The sequence below is a fragment of the Equus caballus genome, chromosome X (genome assembly GCF_041296265.1).
Source record: "Equus caballus isolate H_3958 breed thoroughbred chromosome X, TB-T2T, whole genome shotgun sequence".
In the NCBI taxonomy this organism is placed as follows: domain Eukaryota; kingdom Metazoa; phylum Chordata; class Mammalia; order Perissodactyla; family Equidae; genus Equus; species Equus caballus.
This window is the reverse complement of record NC_091715.1, coordinates 144,823,255-144,844,197: the sequence shown is the minus strand read 5'-3', so window position 1 is coordinate 144,844,197 and position 20,943 is coordinate 144,823,255. Positions and strand designations below refer to the sequence as shown.

Below are 20,943 nucleotides of genomic sequence, written 5' to 3'. Positions count from 1 at the left end.
CCCCCCATAGAAGGTATGGGGGTGTTCTACCCCCCAGGACCTCAGAATGTGACCTTATTTGGAGACAGGGTCTTCACAGAGGTGACGAAGTTGAAGTGCGGTGGTTAGGGTGGGCCCTAATCTAATCTGACAGATGTCCTTTAAAAAGGGGACATGTGGACACACAGACACACACAGAGGGGAGACGATGAGAAGACAGGGAGGAGACAGCCGTCTACAAGCCAAGGAGAGAGGCCTGGAACGCATCCTTCCCTCAGCCCTCAAAAGGAGCCAACCCTGCCCGCGCCTTGATCTCGGACTTCTGGCCTCCGGAACTGGCAGACGGTCCGTTTCTGTTGTTTGAGGCGCCCGGTCTGTGGTACTTTGTTACAGCAGCCCCAGCAAATACACCACAGAAGCATCGAGAAGGTCCCTTGCACCCTTCATGACCAACAGTTGTACAACAGTGTGCTCTTTTCCCAGCCACTAGGGCAGACAAAACCTCAGAGCTGCATTCACATCAGGCAGACTCTGCAGTAACATATATTTTCTATGTATCACATAGTAATACATGCAAATTATAGGCACTTAGAAAACACACAAATACATAAGCAACACTTTTAATCACCCACATTCATCCAAATGGTAGCAGGATGTGCACCTGCAGCTTTGACTTTTTCACTGGGCGTCACACTTTGTACATAATTTTGTCTACTGGCTTTTTCACACCAACATGCTACAGAGTGTGTTCCATGTGACAGATGTTCACAATACTGGCTGAGCAGGCCCACATGGTCCAGAAGTCCAGCCTCTTATTTCATCATGATCTTTGATGGCTACAAGTGATGGTGCAGCAGGCTGAGGACACTTCCCAAGTGCTTGTTCCAGCCCGGCAAACCAGCCCCCAGGAAGGGGCAATGTCACAGGCCTGTCCCCTGCACCTTGCCAGCAGGGCACCAGAAGTCTTCATTTGTTGCTATTTTGACATCACTTTTTGTTTAGTTTGAATCCGTATTGTTTTAGCTACTAATGAGAGAGAAATGCATTCTTACTGTGCTTATTTTATTGCTCATCTAGATTTCTCTTAAGCATTGACCAGCAGGTAGCAGAGGGGGCACACGTGTAAGCAATGGGAATGACACAGGTTTCAGGGGGATATGCTTCTAGCTGTCTGTCTCTACCACTCAAACCCAGGGCTGTGAAGATCAAGGGGTCACAGCTAATAAGGCAGGCAGGCTGCTTCCCTCATGGGAAGAATCCAACCACTTGTTTCAGAAGCTCAACCTAACTAAAGCCAGAAAGGAAGAAAGCGGAATCCCTCACATCCGGGTGAATGGCCTGATTTAAAATCCTTGGGGTCTTCTGCAGAACCAGCCCTAGAGAGTGCGACAAGAAGGAAGGAGGCAGGTAGCAAGGACGCCCAGCCTTCAGAAAGGGGAGATTCAAAAGAGCAGCGGTTGCCCGACAATGCCCGGTTCCACACCCAGACCCTGACTCAGCTAGTCTAGGGCCCAGGCGGGAGCATCTGTAAAGCTCCCAGCTGCTGGGGCTGTGCAGCCCACCTGGTGCCACTGCCAGAGCCTGAGGAAAGTTCTCCAGGAAGAGAACGTCCGCTCTCTCACTGCTCCTGCATCTCACCTTTTTTCTTTCAACCCCCTTTCAGAAGAGGGAGTTGGTCAGAGATATGCCTTCGTTCACCCTCTTAGAAGCATGAAGCCCATCCCCAGGCAGCCAGTAGCCGCTACCCAGGGTGCAGGTGGTCCAATGGCTCCGTCCTACTGCACTATACCCCCTTCTCCTGCCCACACCCACTGGCCCTGGCAGCAGCGTCCAGCCTAAAGAACAAGAGTCTGCACGCCTGCAAGGGCCTGTCCCACACCGAACTCCAGCTTCCCAGCGGCCACCATCACCCCGGGGAACAACCCCTTGAACAGAGCTGCACGTCCTGAAGACACCTGCCTTTGACTGCATTTGTCCTAATCTGTGGGCTCCAGAAGAGGCCCTGGTGCTGGGTTAAATGGTAGCCCCAAAAGATATGCACACGTTCTAACCCCCAGGACTTGTGATTATGACCTTATTTGGAAAAAGGGTTTTTGTGGATGTAATGAAGGTAAAAATCTCAAGATGAGATCATCTTGGATGATATAGGTGAGCCCTAAACCCGATGACTGGTGTCCCTGTAAGAGACAGAAGAGAAGACACAGTCAGATGAAGAGGCCACGTAACCATGGAGGCAAAGACTGGAGTGATGTGTCCACCAGCTGAGGAGCACCAAGGACAACCACCGGAAGCTGGGAGAGAGGCCCGGACCAGACTCCCCCTCACAGCCTCCAGAAAGAATCAACCCTGCCCACACCCTGATTTCAGACTTCTGGCCTCCAGAACCGTAAAAGAATGAATTCCTGCTGATTTAAGCCACCAAGTTTATGGTAATTTGTTACAGGAGCCATGGGAAACTAATACACCCCCAAAAAACTAAAAGTGCTCTTGTAGAAAAATTATAGGATTGGGATAGAAATGTGGCACCCACGAGCAGAGAACCTGTCTGTGCCTTTAACATTTTTCTGAAGCACAATCTGCAATTAGACACCCGGGCTTCAGGAAATGGACAAGTTGCTCCCACCCTCCAGATGCCAAGACAGCCCCGGCCCAGGCTTGTTTTCAGTCTCAATACTAGACTTCCATCCTAATTCTGCTCAGCTCTCTCATTGCCAAGTACCAGGAAGCCCCACGAGAAGACGCAGGGCCAGATCCGCAATACCCCATTCCTGACCTGGGAAGCTGGGAGGAGGGCAGGGCGAGGGCCAGGGCACCAAGGAGCAAACGATGGGCCGTCGTCCCATTCTCCCTCCACTTTCAACGTCCTCTCTTTACTACAGTTGCAGGGTGAATGCCCATGGCTCTGCAATCCTAGGAAATACTCAGCATCTTGCACAACAACAAGGAAGAGTTCTCTGGTGTTTGTAATCTGCCAATCGTTGCCAAGTGGCTCCTGTTCGAACGCAAGGCTAGGACGTCACAAACTTCTGGAATGTGATGAAAGACGGCCACCACCACTCACATTGGGCGGCCGTGCTCTCGCAGTGTTAGGAAGAGGAACGGAAAAGCGTGTATGCAGGAAGCAGTCCTCCCTCAGACCACAGGGCGGCCTCAACAACTCCAACCCCAAAGCACTTTATCCCAAAGGTGGATAAACGTGATGGCGCAAAGGTAACAAACCGAGTCCCAGAAACCCAGCCCAAAGGCGAGCAGGAAAAGATCACTGCAACTTCCTCACACCCAAGAGCGGATCCCACTAATGACCAAAGAGCTCCTACAAACCAGGGAACAAAAGACTAACAGCCCAATAGAAAAATGGGCAAAAAACACAAACAAGCTATTCACACCAGAAGAAATGAAAGGCCCCTTCAAGCTCTGAAAAGATGCTCAAGCTCACTCTTAACAGAGAACCACAGCCCTGGTGGATAGCAAGGCTATGGGGAGCAAGGGCGGCGGGAAACCACACTTCGGGGGCAGGCAGGCCCGGCACCATCTACTCCGTTGGCTGATGCTCTATGGTGCCGTCTCTAAGAACTTGACCCAAAGATACACATGACGGATGCACGAGGATTTTCAGTGCAGCGTTATTTATGACAGTAAAAAGATTGGCAACAACCTACATGTCCATCAGCAGCCGACTGGTTCAATCCACGGTGGTGCAGCCCCATGTGGAACACCAGGCAGCCCGTGAGAGCAGCAGCAACCCAGCAGGGAGGAGGGGCTCCCACCCATCTCGCTGGGGAGGCAGTCCTCTCCAAGAGCCCCGACCTTGATTCTCGACTTCCCCAGTGGAGGTGGAAGAACAGGGAGCCCGAGGGGCAAGCGGTTCAAGCAGACAGAACAAAAAAAAAAAGGGCAGAGTCAGGCCTAGCTGGGGCTCTGTGTACCCTAAAAGAGGTGAACCAGCAGATGGGGGAGCTGAAGCGTAAGGCCCAGCGGCTAGCTCTCGGGGCTCAAAGAAGTGGCCGGTTCTTTGTCACTTAGCCCATCATTCAGGACTTGGCGGGCAGGAGAGGAAAGCACAGATGACACTGTCCCAGGCTGGTGATCAACAGGCAGCCCTACTCGATGCACTCCATGACGTGTATCTGCAGGGTGTCCATGTCAGGAGCCTGGTACTGGCACTTGGGGCAACAGAAGTCGGGTGGCTCCTCGGGGGGACTTCTCCTCTGGCTGGGCAGGGCCGAGTGAATGGAGTGGTGAGCTGGGGAAAGAGCGCAGATGCAGAAAGTCCTGAAACTGGAGCCAACTATCAGGCTCCCTGCCACTAGCTCCTCCACTTTAATCCCCCCTTACCGATGGGGAAGGCAGCCAATGCAAGCTCCCACCCCCACCGTGTGTGTGCGCTCCAAAGAGCAACTCTGGGGTTAGACGTGGCTCTCTCCGTCACAGAATCCTTCTCCCAGCACCCTGCCCTCCCCACTCTTCCTGCAGCTCACTCACCTGGGGTGGGGGGTAAGGGGGGCTGGGAGACCTCTACATGCCGCTTCCTCATATCTTCGATCCTTAGAGAAGAGAAACCGTCCAATAAATACGTGAAAGTCAAGGTCCAGGTGTACAAAGCTGATGGAAGGACAGGGGTGGGAGGAGGGGAGTGGGAGGGCCAGCTCACCCTAACCCAACAAGCCAGGAGCACTCAGTCTCCTGTGGTTACTACTGGAGACTCCCCACCAGTACCCAGCCCTGCTCCCCGTGGGGCCACGCTGAGGCCCACCTGGCTGACTCCTGACAGCTGGCCTTCAACCGGCTGTACTCCCTCTGCAGCTGCTCCAGCTGCTCCTGCAGACACTCCTTTTTCTCAGCCAGCTTCTCCCGGGCCTGCCTTTCCGCCTGGAAGTCCGCCTTGTAGATATCCGCCTGGCAAAGCCAAGAGAGGGGGACACACCCGCCGTCCATCAGCCATTCATCAGACATTCCATGCCAGGCACCAGGAAACAAGGCAGAGCCTGCTCCTACCCTCCCAGAACCCACGGCAGAGAGCGAGTCATCCCACTTGTGCTGAGAGGTCAAGGAACAGCATAAGGAACTCGAAGAGCTTCCAAGAAGCTACTGCAAAATGACACCAGAGTCACACCAGGTCCCAGCGCCAGTGGGCCCAGTCTGCTCACCCGTGTGCAGGCCTCAGAGAGCCCTCACCTGGGCCTTCAGCACCGGAACGGTCTCCATCACAATCTTATGCTGCTCGGCCTCTTCCTTGAGCTTGTCAATCGCTTCCTGTTTGGCCACCAGGGCCTCCTCGGCCTGCTGGAGCTGCTGCTTAAGATCTTCCAGCTGCATTCCCTGGAGACGGACAAGAGGGAGATGACAGACCCTGAGCCGGCCCGGAATGGGGGCCAGGCTGCCCCCAGGATAGCTGCCATTCCAGGTGAGAGCCAAGAACAACGAAAGATCAACCCCGGCTGTCCTGAACTAGGACAATGCTGACCACAAGCTGTCGGCGTGTGCAGAGTATTAGAAAGAGAGAGGTTGGAGGGGACCTCTGAAGTCATCTGGCACAGCCTCCCACACAGGCCGACATCCCCTTCCCAGAATCCCCAGCTAGACAGCCCTCCTCCAACCCTTCAGGGGATAGGGGCCAGACTCCCCACTGAGGCCACCCTCTCCACTCTGAGCCAGTCTCCCGCACTAACACTGTACCACATGCCCGCTAGGCTGAGACCCACTGGTCCTGCCACTCTGCCACCTGGTCAAAGGTCTGCTGGTCACACACACATACGTGCGCACGTGCACAGACATTACAAATACATGCACATACAGACACACACACAGACGCATACATACAGACACCCACACATGCCACCAAGTCTTCCCTCTGGAGATCAAAGGGCCACAGTTTTGTCATTAACTCTTCCCCATGTGACCCGGTTTCAGGCTTTACCCTTACAAGTCTCCTCTGGGTACTTTCATGTTTGACAACATCCTGCTTAAAATGTGATCGCTAGAAACTGCACCCAGTACAGGTCCGATAAGAACAAACTAAAAAAGGGCTCCCAGCTGCCTTCAACACTGTTGGAGATGGAAACGTTCCCGGGGCTTACCTTGGCTCAGAGAAACCTGAGCCAGGAGCCGAGCTGGCAACAGCTGGCGGGAGGGACTGGCCATGGAGCAAGCATATTCCCAGCCCACGGAGGGAACATCTAGAAGCCCAGCCCAGCCCACTGTAGGCAGCAAACAGTACGGCCCAAGCATCCCACCTCCCTGCGGCCTGCCCTGAGCCATCACACTGCAGCCTGGACAAAGCTCTAGACAAACAGAGCACCCCTCCCAAAAGCCAACTCTGTCAAGTCTTCAGGGAGGGCCTTGAGTCCCAACATCCCCAAATTTGGAGGAGTAAGGAGAGGAGCCAGGGTAAGGTCAGTCCTAGACAGGCTCAAGGACATCCCAGCCATACTCACTCGGTTCCGCTCACTGCTCACCATGCTGCTCTTGATGTGGTTGTCATACTCTTGGAAGAGCTGGTGATAGGCTACCTGTAGCTGGGCCAGCTTCCGCCTAAGAAAAAGGAGCTTTTGCTGGAGAAAACACCTTGTCCTGGTCCAGCCACAGCTTTTCCTGCTTCCAACTCCACCCTCTTCCTTCTTGTTCTGTCCACAGACAGGAGTGGAGCTGCCGGGATGCATCTGTGCCTTAAAGGCCTGTAGCTCTGAGGCAGACTTTGCTCACTAGTTACTATCATTTTCCTTAAAGCTAACATTTTTAAAAGTACAAAAAGAAATTTTTATAATAAAATGCAACTGTCTTGTACTCTTCAAAAACGTCAACTTCATGAAAAATATGCAAAGGCAGGATGACTGTTCTAGATTAAAGAAGACTCAAAAGGCACACCAATGGAAAGAATGCAGGATCCTGAACGAGATGCTGTTAACATATGGGACAAACAGTGGAATCTGAATGTGGACTGGAGAATGGATAATATTATTGTATCAAAGATGGATCATTTGGGTGTGTACTGGGTGCAGCATAAGGGGCAGCCAGTCCCGAGAAGGGCTACCCCGAAGGCAGAAAGCCACTGATGGCCCCCCCACTGGGCCCTGTCCCTCCCAGTGTTAGGAACCCACTCACTTCTCCTCCGAGGCAGCCTGGCGCTCCATGCGCAGGGCAGCCTCCATGCTCTGGGTCTGCATGCGCAGCTGGTCCACCTGCACGTTGTGCTGCTGCTGCAGCGCCTCCCGCTCACTCTCCAGCTGCCGGGCCTGCTCACTGGCCGCCCGGGCCCTGGCACAGGGGAAGGGGGCGGTCACAGCAGAGCCCCGGCAGGAGCAGAGGGTGACAGGCGCCACCCGCCGTGCTCACAGGATCCCTGCCGTGCTGAGAAGGGCTGGCAGCAGAAGGAAAGCGGAGCCCGAGAGCACTAGAAGCGCAGCAGTCCGCGGGAGAGGACAGCCACAGGGAGAGGGCGTGGTCCAGAACGTCCTGTCAACGCACAGCCAAAGCACCATGAAAAGGGGGGCGCCACTCACTGTCCAGGTGGAGGTGCTGTCACCGGAGACAGGGACAACCGCAGGGCACCAGGTTGGGGGTGATGTCTTCACATCACCACAGGCACCCGGCAGGGAAACAAGTGCAGGTGGCAAGGAGACCCGCGGCTCAGGGTTCAGGTTGATGACATGCATTAGGGAAGCCCCTTCCAAGGTGAAGGAGGTGGTCTCAGAAGAGGACACTGCTGGGGCTAGGGTAGAGGAGCCCCCAGGAACCGTCTATGGGGTTCCAACAGGTGGATACCGGGGGCCCCGGTCAGAGCAGTCTCAGTGGAGGGGGTCAGGAGAGACTAGGAGGAAAGGAAGTGGAGGCAGCCAGCAAAGACAAGCCTTTCTAGAAGATCTGCGGCTGGGGGGGGGGGGGGTGGGTGAGGGGGGAGATCCAGTGTGCTCAGGCAACTCATTCCGTCCCAGTCACTGTTCTGGAAGTGGCAAGGAGGCAGCTGGCCCACCTCAATGGCTCAGCTGGAGTCCCAAATGCCCACACCTGAAAGCTGAGTCTGCTGCCTGCTTGCCTGGGTGACAGTGACAGCCTTGGCAGGGCATTCTTCCTTCCACACTCCCACCAGAATGGCTCATCTCTCCTCCCTTGATCTTCTGATCCAGGCCCATACCACCCCATGGCCCCCATCTCCCGTCTCCACACTCATATCTCCCCACAGTCCCCTAAATCTCCAGTTTCAGGCTACAGCCATGTCATCCTGCTGTCTCGAGACCCTCCATAGTCCCCACCATGGGGGGCAACAGTGGGTGTTTCTGGGTGGAGGAAGTTATTAGGGGGTTTCACTGGTCTCACTGTTTCTCTGCACTTGTCCAAATACATTGAACACATTTCCATCTGTGATGTGACAAAAGTTACGTGCTACCATCACCATCACCAGATGGAACTGCTGCCTGCCAGGGGCCCTGGAACAAGGGGAAGGCCATTCCGACGTGACAGGTCTAGGGCTCAGAGAGCAGCCATGTGTATGAAGTTTGAAGCTGTTTAAATGGCCACACTGAATGATCTGAGATGCAAGCAAGGCTTCGTGCCCCAAGCTGCCCAGTTCAGTATTTACACACTCGACCATGTGGGGGAAGGATGGGAAAGGAGGCTGCCCAAGAGCCTACAAGTGCCAGAGTAAACGCCGTTGCAGGGTCGTTAACTGACCAAAGTCGGCTGCAAAACTGCACTAACAGCGAAATGCCTCCAGCAGCTTCTTTTATGTGAACAGAAAAAAGACCGGCAAGAAAGACACCAAATTGTCCTGAAAATTACATATGCGATTTTAGAAACTTGGCAGTACAGAAGAGTACACGGTGGGAAGACACTGAATGCGACAAGCCGGAGCCAACCAGGCTCAGCGCTGCGATGCCTCTGCTCAAGGTCTGTTCTCTGGATGGAAGTGCATTCACGCCATCTCACGTATCGCTCCGATAAGGGGAGGGGGCGTCTAAAGCGTTATTCAGACTCGTTGGAAAACTCCTGCCTGCTCCTCTAGCCTTCTTCAGGAAGGTGTCCCTGACATCATCCAATGCACCCTGATCACCTACTGCACCGGGGGAGCTGGCGCCACCCCTTTCGATCGGACCCATTTTTCTGGAGGGCAGCCGCTGGGTGGCATGAGAACCACAGAAACATCCGTGCCCTTTGACCCAGTGAAGGCACTTCCAGGAATCTCCCCCCCCCCCCCACCCCAAGCCTCGCGACTGTGCAGAAAAGAACAACCAGGAGGTCTGACGAAGGGCCAGCTTGCAAGGTTGGCCCTCGGGTGGCGCCTGGGCAGTGGGCTGGTCCAAGTCCCCTACGCTGACATGACACTTTCCTTACTGCTAAGGGTGGTCCCTGCGCCTGGACTCCTGCACAACAGGATGGTTTATGGGGAGCACCTGCTTTCCTCTGGGAGTCGGGAAGTGTGGTGCATGCCCGGCAGGGGGCCCTGCGTGACCAGCCCCCAATCAAACCCGGGGCGCTGAGTCTCCAGTAGGTTCCCGGGGTCTCCAGTGTTGCAGTGTCGCTGCTGGAGAAGGGAGAGCACTCGGTGGGCCCCTCACAGGAGGAAGGGAAGGAGGGAGCCTAAGGCGTGGGGTTCTCTACCCCCGACCTGTGTCTTCTGTCCTCGCAGGTCCTGGCATGTGACCTTTCCCTGTAATAAACCTCAGGGGAGAGGGCACTGGGAGTACTTCCAGAGGTGACAGTGGATCACGGGGTGCTCATGGGACCCCCCCAAAATGCCCCCTAAGAGAATAATCCCAAATTCCAGCAAAAGGTCAGACAGCCCAGAAGCGCTGGGTCCCAGATGCCCAGCCCACAACTCCTGCAAGGCCCTGCTGCCCCAACACTCCCGTGTGCTCAGGCAGCACATCCCCCAGGCTGCCCTCTCTCAGAGGAACCCCTGGAGGACCCTAAACTGCCTCCCTCTTCTCGGGCATCCCGACAGTGGCCTCCAGGGTGGGCTTTCCCTCCCCACTCACCTGCCCTCCAGAGCCTGCCGCTCCTTAGTGGCGGCCTCCAAGCGACTCTGGCTCTCCTGGAGCTCCCCCAGCAAGGACGTCACCTGGGCTTTCACTGAGGCCTTATCCTCGGCCATCTGCTGCATGAAAAAAAGCCACTTCCTGTCAACGATGTTTTCTCACCAGCTGCCCACCTCTGGCGGCCCAAAGCCCCAGGGCAGCCTGCAAGTGCTGAGATGTGTCAGCCTTAGGGCTTCTATCCTGACCTCAGCATCCCCACTCATCTCACCTACAGAAGCCTCCTGATCCTAGCGAGGCAACTGAGGTGGTGGGAACAGATGGAGTCCCATGAGCCCACACTCCCAAGCCCCTCCTCCTCCCTGCAGATGGGACAACACAAGACCCAAGGACACAGGAGCACAGAGATGCCTTCAGTCTCATGAGGCTGACGACCAGGCCATGATGGCTGAACCCAAGAGGAATCTCCCGGCCTCTCTGAGACTTGGTGCTGAGGGAGGCAAGACTCAAAGACAGCAACAAAAATACATGCTCCATTCCACAGGCCCAGGGCCACTAGAGGTGAGCTGGACTGACAATGTTTCCTGAAGACCTCCACCAGTAACAAAATTCCAGAGTTGTCCAAACTCCCCGTCACCCAGTCCCCCTCATCAAATAGTCCGGAACCAGGTCCCCCGCAACCTCAAGCTGCTCAACCCAGGGTTGAATCTCAGTCCCCTGCACCCTCAACTCCTCCACAGTAACCCCTCCATTGTAACTGCCACTCCTGCCCTGGGTTCCTGCCTGCCACTCCCTCCCCTCTCCTTTGCAACTGCTTGCTGTCCCAGGAATGTGACTCTTCTCCATCTACATGTACATGCATGAAGATCTGATCTGGTCTCAAGGCTTTCGATATCCCCTACAGGCTGCTATCTTCCAAATTCATACTTCTAGGACAGACTTCTCTCCCAAACCCCAACTTAGCTATTCAACTACCTGCCCAATATCTCCAAGTCTATGCCTGTCAGCAGACCCTGTCGGCTAGTGCCCACCTTGGTCAGAGTCCCATGCTAGGCGGTTGCCATGGGCTTCCACCAGGGCTCCCCACTCCACTCCTGCGCCTGTAGGAATGTCCTGGGGCTGCCATAAAGGACCACAAAGCAGGAGACTTAAGACAACAGAAATGTACTATCTCCCAGTTCTGGAGGCCAGAAGTCCAAGAGTAAGGTGTCAGCAGGGTTGGTCCTTCTGAGGTCTCTGGGAAAGAATCTGCTCCAGGCCACTGTCCTGGCTTCTGGAGGCTGCCAGCCATCCTTGGTGTTTCTTGGCTTGTAGACACATCAACCCAGTCTCTGCCTCCATCATCACATGGCCTTCTTCCCTGTGTGTCTGTTTTTCTTCTTATAAGGACACCAGTCATTGGATTTAGGCCCCGCCCCCCACTCCAGTACAACCTCATCTTTACTTGATGACGTTTGCAAAGACCCTATCTCCAAATCAGATCCCATTCACAGGTACTGGGGGTTAGGAAGTGGGTATTTCTTTTGGGGGGACACAATTCAACTCATAACTCCCCACCCACACTCTATACTCTACAGGAAGCCAAATAATGTCTCACACTAGCACAGCACCCTCCCACGGCTCCTGTCACACTCAGGATCAAAGCCAAATCCTTCCAGTGGCCTACTAAGCCCACAGGAGCAGCCCCCACGACCCCGCCTTCCTCGGCCCCATCCACTCAGCCCCAGCCATGTTTGCCTCTTTGGTGTTCCCTGAACACGACAGGCAGGCTCCTGCCTCAGGACCTCTGCATGTGCTTTCCCTGCCTCCAAAATGTGCTTGCCCCACATACCCACACGGCTTAGCCCTCATCAGCTTCTGGTCCGTACTCGACGCCCCCTCAGGGAGGCCTTCTCCCTTGAACCTTCCCTGTTGGATCAACAGCTCGCCTTGGCTATCTAGTGGTCCTCTCAAAGCCATCCTCCCTAACACTGCACATCTGACAGTCCCCCAAAGCCAGCTCCGCCCACAGCCTTCCTGATTGTCAGTTGATGGCAAATCCATCCTCCAGTTAGAACAAAAACCTTGGGCTCCTTTTTGACTCCCCCTCACCTCTCTCTCTTTCTCTCTCTTGATCTCACTCTCAGCTCACATCTAATCCATCAGGAAATCCTGTCAAAATGTATCCCAGAATCTATTTGATGACACTAAGCAATTAATGTTAACTATTTCAGGTGTGATAGTGGTATTGTAGCTATTTTTTTCCCAAGTCCTCTCTTAGAGATACATACTGAAATGTTGACAGATGAAATTATATGGCATCTGGGATTTGCTTCAAAATAATGGGGTCATACTGGAGGGGGGTGGGTCTGATCCAACAACTATTAAGAACTACGAAAGAAATTAGCACAGAACAATTTCAATTCAACTCCAACCAAATCCCTGAACTCAGAGACTTGACCAAACTTTAACACAGCTCCAAGCAGCCTGAGGTGGCAGCCCTGGGACGACCCAACCCCCTTTTGAGTTCCTGTCTGAGAAAACAAGGCTGGCAAAAGAATTTACTGTTTGGGTAGCTCTTCCTACCCATGGGTCCTGTCCCCATGCCAGCAGCTCTTCCTGCCCATGGGTCCTGTCCCCATGCTACTCCATGCTACTCTCTGAATAAAAGAGCCCTACTGCCAGAAAAAAAAAAAAAAGAATTTACTGTTTGTTCCAGCCAACACCTGACATGGGGCCCCCACCTCCCTTCCTTAGAGCATTTACTAAAAAGGGATCCCACTGTGAATCCTTCCTCTGTCCCTTTGAGATGTCTCTGTACCTCCTACAACCCAGGAGAGTCTTTCTCAAGGACCCGAGAGCCATTCCTTTGAGATGGAACCCTCAGGAAGGATAGGGCCTCAGTTTCCCAGTCTCTGTGCAGGATGCAATCCTAACTTCCATAACTGCCAGCGGCAGACACAGCTGGCCTCATGTATTTACACTGACCACCCTTTGTGAGTTTTCTCTTGAGCCCCTCCTAGCTCCCTCTGTCCCTTTAAAAAGCCCGTCACCTCTGGGCAAATCAGTACAGAGCTCAGCTCTTTCCCCTGCTGTCGAGAGTTACTGAATAAACTCTGTTCTCACCACTTTAACTAATGTCCAACTGTGTTTCTCTTTGACACTGGCGTCTTTCTAAGAGGAGACACACAGACACCTAAGGAGAAGGCAACATAACAATGGAGGCAGAGACTGGAGCGAGGCGTCTACAAGCCAAGGTACGCCAAGGACTGCAGCCACCACCCGAGTCTAGGAGAGAGGCCGCCGGGGCAGCTGCTCCCTCAGAGCCCTCAGAAGGAACCAACCCTGCCGACATCTTGCTCTTGGACTTCTGGCCTCCAGAACTGGGAGACAATATGCTTTTGTTACTTAAAGCCACCCAGTTTGGGACACCTTGTTATGGCAGCCCCAGGAACTTACTCTTCCCTGAGGGCCCTGCCAGGCAGTCTATGCTGACAGCATGATTTGTGGTGGGGCCTTGGGCTGCACACAGCAGCCTGACCTCCGGGCGCGGAGACTGAGTAACTGAGGTCAGGCCCTCGGGTGCTCTAGGCCTACAGGACCCAGCCCCAGTAAAGTCCCTGGACACCATGGCTCCAGGGGAGCTTCCGTGGTGGCAGTACTCTGTGCATGTTGTCACACGTCATTGCTGGGAGAAACTGTGCTGCCGCCCAACTCCACTGGCAGGGGACCTGGAAGCTCCTGCCTGGTCTCTCCCGGACCCGCCCTACGACCGCCCCTTTTCTCTTTGCTGGTTTCACCCTGTATCCTTTCACTGTAATTAACCAGAACAACCATAACCACGAGGACAATGGCTTTTCTGAGTTCTGAGAGTCCTCCTAGTGAAGCATCAGGCCTGAGGCTGCTCTTGGGGACCCCTGATCATGGGTTCCCTCTGGGAACACTGGTGTTCCTGTGGGATTTCAGAACTCAGGAAGCTGGTGGCACAGGTGGCCAGAGCCCCCAGCTCACCTGCTCCTGGGAAAGGGCCTCCCTACCCCCCGGCTACCTGCTGGCATCTCTTCAGGTGTTCCACCTCCTTCAGGGCCTGTTCCCGCTGCCTCCTCAGGTCAAGCTTCTCCAGGCTCAGTCTCTCCACCAGTTTTCTGGCCTCCTGGAATTTCTGCATGAGGAACTCCTTCTCCTCCCTCTGGCTGCTCTGGAAATGCTGCAGCTCCTCACAGCGCTCCCGCAGCATCTGGTTGCTCTGCCGGATGGCATCTGGCAGCAGAGAAGACAGCAGAGGGGAGGTGAGCCCTGACAGCTGGCCCACCAGCCCCTCTGTGGGCCCATTGTGGCACCCTCCCCATAATACCATGTGGCCTCTTACACAGAGAGATGGCTTTGAAACACTTGGTTTTATTTCGTGAAACACTTTCAAAATCAATTATGCTAATAATACACCTCTAAAATTCTCCAATGAGATACTAAACACAACAGCTTCACTGTGCGCCAAATGCCACTTTCCTTGTAAGTGACTCTGGACTCATTTGTATTCTGGTCAGGTCAGAGGCTGCCTGCCCTGAGGCACTCAGTCTGCTGACTTCAGGATCAGGACTGCAGACTCAGAGCATAGCCACCAGCAAACTTCCCTGTGGCACTGCTGGCTGCAGCCCAGGAGGGCCAGAAGGGTGGAGTATGCCAGTGAGTCACCTCTAGGAGCCTCACCATCCTTATCTGCATGTTCGACAGAGACGATCCCACCCATCTCATAGGAGGAAGGTTAAACGAAAAAGCAGACAAAGGGCCCGATGCACAACATGAACTCAAGAAACAGCCAGTCCTCCCATCACCAGGCTGAAGGATGTGCGTGTGCAAATGCCAGGCAGTCAGCAGAGGCCAAGGAAAGGAGAGCCACATGCCCAGGGGACACCCCACACAGCAGAAGACTGTCGGGGGTGCCAAAACTAAACAGTGATGTGCAAAGGTTCTAGCAACTACAGAGCTGCAAAAGATGGGGGCAGGGAGTAGCTTCCCGTCACCCTCTGGTCAAAACCCTGACATAGCAAACAGGGCCTGCTGCCGCCCATTCTTTCACAAGAACCACAGTGGCTTCTGAACCCAGCTCCAAAGCCACCTAAGCCACTTTCTGCACTTGACTATCCCCGTGTGACTCCTCCCCTACAGGGGAGGGGGGCCGGGTGCAGGCCCTGGACAGGGCCCCTCCTGCCTCAGGGCACACTGTTCCCCCAGTGACCACCACCTGTCACAATCCTGCCCAGCCCGACACTCAGCTCACATGCAACTTCTTTTTCTATTGAGATAAAATTTGCGTAACACCAAATTCATCATTTTAACTATTTTAAAGTATACAGTCCCTCAGTAGTTTTAGTGTATTCACAAAGCTGTACACCCATCACCTCTATCTAGTTCCAGAATATTTCCATCACCCCCAAAAGAAACCCCACACGCAGTGGCAGTCACCCCCCCACTGCCCCCAGCCCCTGGTGTCCATTCACCTGTTTCTCTCTCTGGACTCGCCTCTCCTGGACACATCACATAAATGGACTCCTACACTAGATACCTGCGACTTCTTCCATGAAGTTGCCTCCCAAACATTCCAAGCAAAGTCTACCCTCCCTCTTACTCCCTCCTCCATAGACAGAGTCATGAGCGTTGTGGGGGGCAGACACACAATACCCGTTCCACAGAAATGTGCAGTCAGGTGGCACAGGTGGAGGCATGCAGCCTTGAGGTCTCCATCTGCCGCTGGAGCCCAAGCTCTGCGGAGGGGAGCCAGGGGTGCCAAGGCCCCTACACGGCTGGCCTGCCACTCTCTTGCCCCTGAGTCCCCCTTGCGAGAGCACTCTCCTGGGGACGAGCAGAGGCCACACACACAGGTGTGGAGGGTAAGCTGTCTCCCCACCCCCTAACCTGGCTGTCAGTTCCATGTGGCCCCAACACAGCAAGACATTTGACAGCATCTGGGGACATTCTTGGTTGTCACAACTGGAGGGGTGCTATTGGCATCCAGTGAAAAGAGGTCAAGGATGCTGCTGAACACCCTGCAGGACCCAGGGCAGCCCCTAGAAGTCTGAGCACTGAGGGGAAGGGCCTGCCCTAAAGGCAGGTGGGTCTTGTGGGCTCTCTGTGCTCAAAGCAGGGTCAGCCCCCCCAGGAAACCAAGCGGCCTCTTGGTGGCAAGGTGACTGCACTGGACCCCTTCCATCCTGGAAAGGAAGGCAATTCGTCTTGACAGGAAGAAGAGACACATATTCCAGGCATGGGTTTGGTCCCTGCCTGCAGAGCCTCAGCCAGCACCACGCTCTGAGGCCAACAGAGCACAGGACTCATCAGCACAGGGCCCCATGTAACACCCACCACACCAGGGGATGCATTGTCCAGCAAAGGAGGTGGGGGAGTTGCTCCATGACTGTGACCTCCACTGGTTGTGTCACATGCCAAGCCACTGGCCTGCTAGGACAGGGTACAGTTGACTGAAAACAACTGAGGCACTAGCTTGGGGGTGAGTCCTCCGGGATACAGCATACTCGGAGGCTGTGACCTTTGTAAGCCCTGACTTCCTAACAGGAACCCTACTACTCCCCAAGACCCACATGGGAAGTCTGTGCCGGCTCTCCCTGCAGTTCTGGACTCGGCAGTCTAGAAGGTCCCCACAGCAGAAATGCAAGAGTCTCAGTGAATTAGAAGCTGGGGGTACCACCTGGGCACCTGGGGCTCCTTGTACCAAAGGAGCAGCAGGCCAGAGGAGGAGCCCTGGGGGCACAATCACAAGGGGGTGCAGGGGCGCTGTCCCAGGCTGGGCGGGCAGGAATGTGCCGCACCCAAGGGCAGCCACGGGCGCGGTGCAACAGCCACTGGGACTTAGAGGAGCTGCCCTGGATCCAGGTGAGGACGTGCAGGGTGAGTGAGCGGCGGCTGTGACGGAGACAGGGATGGGATGGCCAGGAAAGTACTCGACCCCCAGCCCCTTGGAGGGAGGGGGCTGCTGGAGGATGGCCTTCAGCTGGGGTCTCTTCAGAGAGCCGCCTGGCCCAGGATCAGCCCCCACTCAGGGTGACCTGGACCTCCCCCTTTCCCAAAACACTCACAGGCCCTTCTCGGGGAAGGCCACGCCCCCTGCCAGAATGGAGAGGGCTTAATGACTGATCGTGCAGAGGCTTGAAGGCCTGGCCATGTTGGCCCAGCTTGTGACAACTCGGAAGGGTCATTCCAGCTCCAGAGCTCCCTGCAGGTCAGCCTGCACTGCAGCCCAACTTCTCCCTCTCCCCACCCCTTCTTCTTCCCTGTGCTTCCCTTCCCTTCCCCAATGTCGGTCCTGAGCACTCTAAATAAACATTCTGCATGCTAATCTGTATCTCAGGGTCCACTTCCAGGGACCCCCCCCCACACCAGAAACAAAGAGGGAGGGTGGCCGAGCTTGAATGGCTAGCTGGCTCTCAGGCACGTGCCCACCCTAGACTGAGGAAACACAGAGGCACAAGTGAGTGGAATAAGTCTTCCCTCTAGCAGGGCTGGGTCTCCTGACTTTTAGTTCTACACACCCACTATCCTCCTCACCTCGGAGCTCTTGATTCTCCTCCAGACAACGCTGGAAGGTCTCAGGAGTTCCCTGCTCCGAAGGCAGGTGGAGCATGGCCGGCTTCCCCAGAGAAGACTCTTCACCCAGCACGTCCTGGTCCCCTGCCGGGCCGCCACTAGGCTGTACCATCTCACACAGCTGACTCTTCCAGGGGGGCCTGCTCATCCAACAAGTCAGGGTCTGGAAGAGAAAGGCAGCAGGGGTGTCACACAAGACCAGTGTGGAATTCCCTTACCCTGCAGGACAAGGAGTGTAGACTATGCAGGAGTTCTGGGGCCACACTTGAAGCAGAACGCCAAGTGTTCTGCCTAGCGTAACAGGATGCTAAAACAGGCTTTTTGGTCTCAGAGGTAGCACATGCTCCCACTCCAAAGGGAGGTGCAGGCCCATATGTGGGACTTGGAAAGGCCATGGTTTAGCACTGGTTATAAACTCTGCCTAGCACCTATCTCTGGGCTGTAAGCTGAAGTTAAAAATTTCACCAGAGGGGAGAAATTAGGGAGTGGATTATTTGTGGAGAGAGGTGTCAGCATGCTGGGACTCCTACCCTCTACACACCTCCAAGCAAGAGTGGTGAAGCAGGGCTGGCCCCGTGGCCGAGTGGTTAAGTTTGCGCACTCCGCTGCAGGCGGCCCAGTGTTTCGTTGGTTCGAATCCTGGGCGCGGACATGGCACTGCTCAGCAAACCACGCTGAGGCAGCGTCCCACGTGCCACAACTAGAAGGACCCACAACGAAGAATATACAACTATGTACCAGGGGGCTTTGGGGAGAAAAAGGAAAAAAATAAAATATTAAAAAGAAAAGGAGTGGTGAAGCTTGTTGACCCTTCACCTGGTGGAATGTTGAATTGTGGCCCCCAACAAGATATGTCTACTTCCTGACCTCCAGAACCTGTGAATGTGACCTTATTTGGAAAAAGGGTCTTTGAAGATATAATTAAATGAGGATCTTGAGATGAGATCATCCTGGAGTAGGGTGGGCCCTAAATCCAACGACAAGTGTCCTTATAAGAGACAGAAGAGGAGACACAGATGCGGAGGAGAAGGCCATGTGGAGACAGAGGCAGGGACCGGAGTGAGGTGGCCACAAGCCAAGGAACACCTGGGGACCCCAGAAGCTGGAAGAGGCAGGAAGAGTCCTCCCCTAGAGCCTGCAGAGGGAGCACCGCTCTGCCAACCCGTGGTTTCGGACTTTTGGTCCCAGCACTGCGAAAGGAGAAATCTCTATTGTTTTAAGCCCCCAGTTTGTGGTCATCTCTTACAGCAGCCCTAGGAAATTAACCTATCTAGTAAGAGGGGCTTCGAGGAGACCACTCAGAATCTGATGAGTGTTCCCTGGAACTAGGGGGCCGAAGGGGACATCTAGTATCTGACGTGTGCTAAGTAATCTGAAAGTGAGAGCTGGGCTTGCAGTCCAAGACAGAGGGGCAGAAAGACAGGCTGAGCTGTATGCATTCTCTTGTGAACTAGAGTAAGAGGCAAGCCATGTGGGACAGCACCAGCCTGGAGCCCTTTTAAATCCTGCCCAAGACGACTAACCTCCCAGAGGAAGAGGCCAATCCCAATACAAGTTTCCAGGAGCAGGCCTGAGCTGAGGAAGAGAGACTTTAACACTGAATAAACTTGGACGTTTGACTATGACACTGATATTGCTCCACTGAACACCCTACTAACTCATCAGCAGTATTTGATCAACCGCTGATCCCTCCCTCAGCTTCCAGAACAGCCCACTCTCGTAGTTTTCCTCCTACCTCACTGGCTGCTCCTGCTCAGGCTCTTTCACTTGATCCTCCTCATCCACACACCCCTTCACGCTGTAGTGCTCCAGGGCTCTGCTCTGGGATCTCTTCTCTTCTCTAACTACAGTCACTCCAGTACTAATTCCTTCCATCCTCACGGCTTTAACCCCCATTCTAACGCTGATGATGCCCTAAAATTAGACCTGTTTCCTGAACTCCAGACTCACATATCAGACTCAACATCTCCACTTGGATATCCAGTGGTCCTCTCAAAACTAATCTAACACTGCACTCCTGACAGTCCCCCAAAGCCAGTTCTACCCACAGCCTTCCTGTCAGTTCATGGCAAATCCATCCTCCAGTTATCAGGACAAAAACCTTGGAGTCCTGCTTGACTCCTCTCCCTCTCTCTCTCTCTCAGCTCACATCTAATCCATCAGGAAATCCTGTCAAAATGTATCCCAGAATCTATTTGATGACACTAAGCAATTAATGTTAACTATCTCAGGTGTAATAGTGGTACTGTGGCTACGTTTTTTAAAATCTTTTCTTAGAGATGCATACTGACAAATGGTGTCTGAAATTCACTTCAAAATAACAGGGGAACTCCTAGGTATCTACTCGAGAGAAACGAAAACACTTGTCTACACACGAATGCTCAGAGCAGCATTACTCATAACAGCCAAAGAGTGGAAACAACCCAAATGTCCATCAACTGATGAATAAACAAAATCTCCTACATTCACATACTACAACATGGACAACTCTTGCAAACATTATGCTAAGAGAAGAACAACTCACAAAAGCCCACGCAGCGTATGATTCCATTTATATGAAACGTCCAGAACAGACAAATCTATAGAGACAGAAAAATTAGCGGATGCCTAGAGCTGAGAGAGATGGGGTGATGTGGGTGACAGCTAAAGGGTACGGGGTTTCTTTTTGGAGTGATGAAAATGTTCTGGAATTAGTAGTGATGATTGCACAACTCGGTGAATACACTAAAAACCAGTGAACTGTACATTTTAAATGAGTGAATTGTGTGCTATGTGAATTATATCTCAATAAAGCTAGTATTGAAAATAATAATGGGAAACGATTGTGAGCGGTATAAATTAAACAAAATCAACCACGAGTTGATAATTGAAGCTAGGAAGTGGTTCCATGGGAGTTACTATACTATTCTTTCTACTTTCGTACATCTTTGTAAATTTTCATAACAAAATACTCAAGCATCATCATCTCTCACCTAGATTACTGCAATAACCTCCTAACAGGTCACCCTACTCCTACCCTTGTCCACTACAGTCTGTTCTCCCCACCAAGGCCAGAACAATCAGCCTAAAAGGTAATTACGATCACGTCCCTCCTCTACTCAGATCACTAACATGGTTCCTCATTGCCCTCCATGTAAAAGCCGAAGTCCCTTCGACAGCCTACAAGACCCTGCACCATCTCGTCCCCCATTGCTTCCTCTCCAAGTATTCTCCCCTCCCTCACTCTGCTCCAGCTTTTCCTCCAACATGCCAGGATGGCCCATTCATCCTCAAGTCACAGAAACCGTACGAGGTTGAGTAGACATTGATCGTTTTGCAAAGTGAGTAAACTGAGGCACGTGAGGTAAGATACTTAACTGCCAAACTATATTTAAGGCCTTTTTAAAGATTTTCACAACCTCAAATGCAGTCAAGTTCG

At 53.6% G+C, this 20,943-nt stretch overlaps 1 protein-coding gene across 16 annotated transcripts in view; it reads right to left on the bottom strand.

Moving 5' to 3' along the window:
* Positions 1–583: 583 nt before the first annotated feature.
* The window catches only part of IKBKG (inhibitor of nuclear factor kappa B kinase regulatory subunit gamma), a 26,063-nt gene continuing 5,703 nt past the window's right edge, over positions 584–20,943 (bottom strand). For 5 of the 16 annotated variants that reach the window (XM_023633221.2, XM_023633220.2, XM_070256668.1 and 2 more), the window contains exons 2-10: positions 17,487–17,688; positions 13,975–14,186; positions 9,951–10,069; positions 7,081–7,233; positions 6,414–6,510; positions 5,155–5,298; positions 4,733–4,875; positions 4,462–4,523; positions 584–4,222 (exon numbers count right to left, since the gene is read on the bottom strand). In XM_023633221.2, coding sequence (XP_023488989.1) covers positions 4,080–4,222; positions 4,462–4,523; positions 4,733–4,875; positions 5,155–5,298; positions 6,414–6,510; positions 7,081–7,233; positions 9,951–10,069; positions 13,975–14,186; positions 17,487–17,673 — 1,260 coding nt within the window. In that variant the 5' untranslated portion in view covers positions 17,674–17,688 and the 3' untranslated portion in view covers positions 584–4,079. Of the gene's footprint in view, positions 4,223–4,461; positions 4,524–4,732; positions 4,876–5,154; positions 5,299–6,413; positions 6,511–7,080; positions 7,234–9,950; positions 10,070–13,974; positions 14,187–17,486; positions 17,689–20,943 lie in introns of those variants that run through there. The other 11 variants (XM_070256670.1, XM_070256669.1, XM_023633215.2 and 8 more) reach the window with 7 other exon arrangements.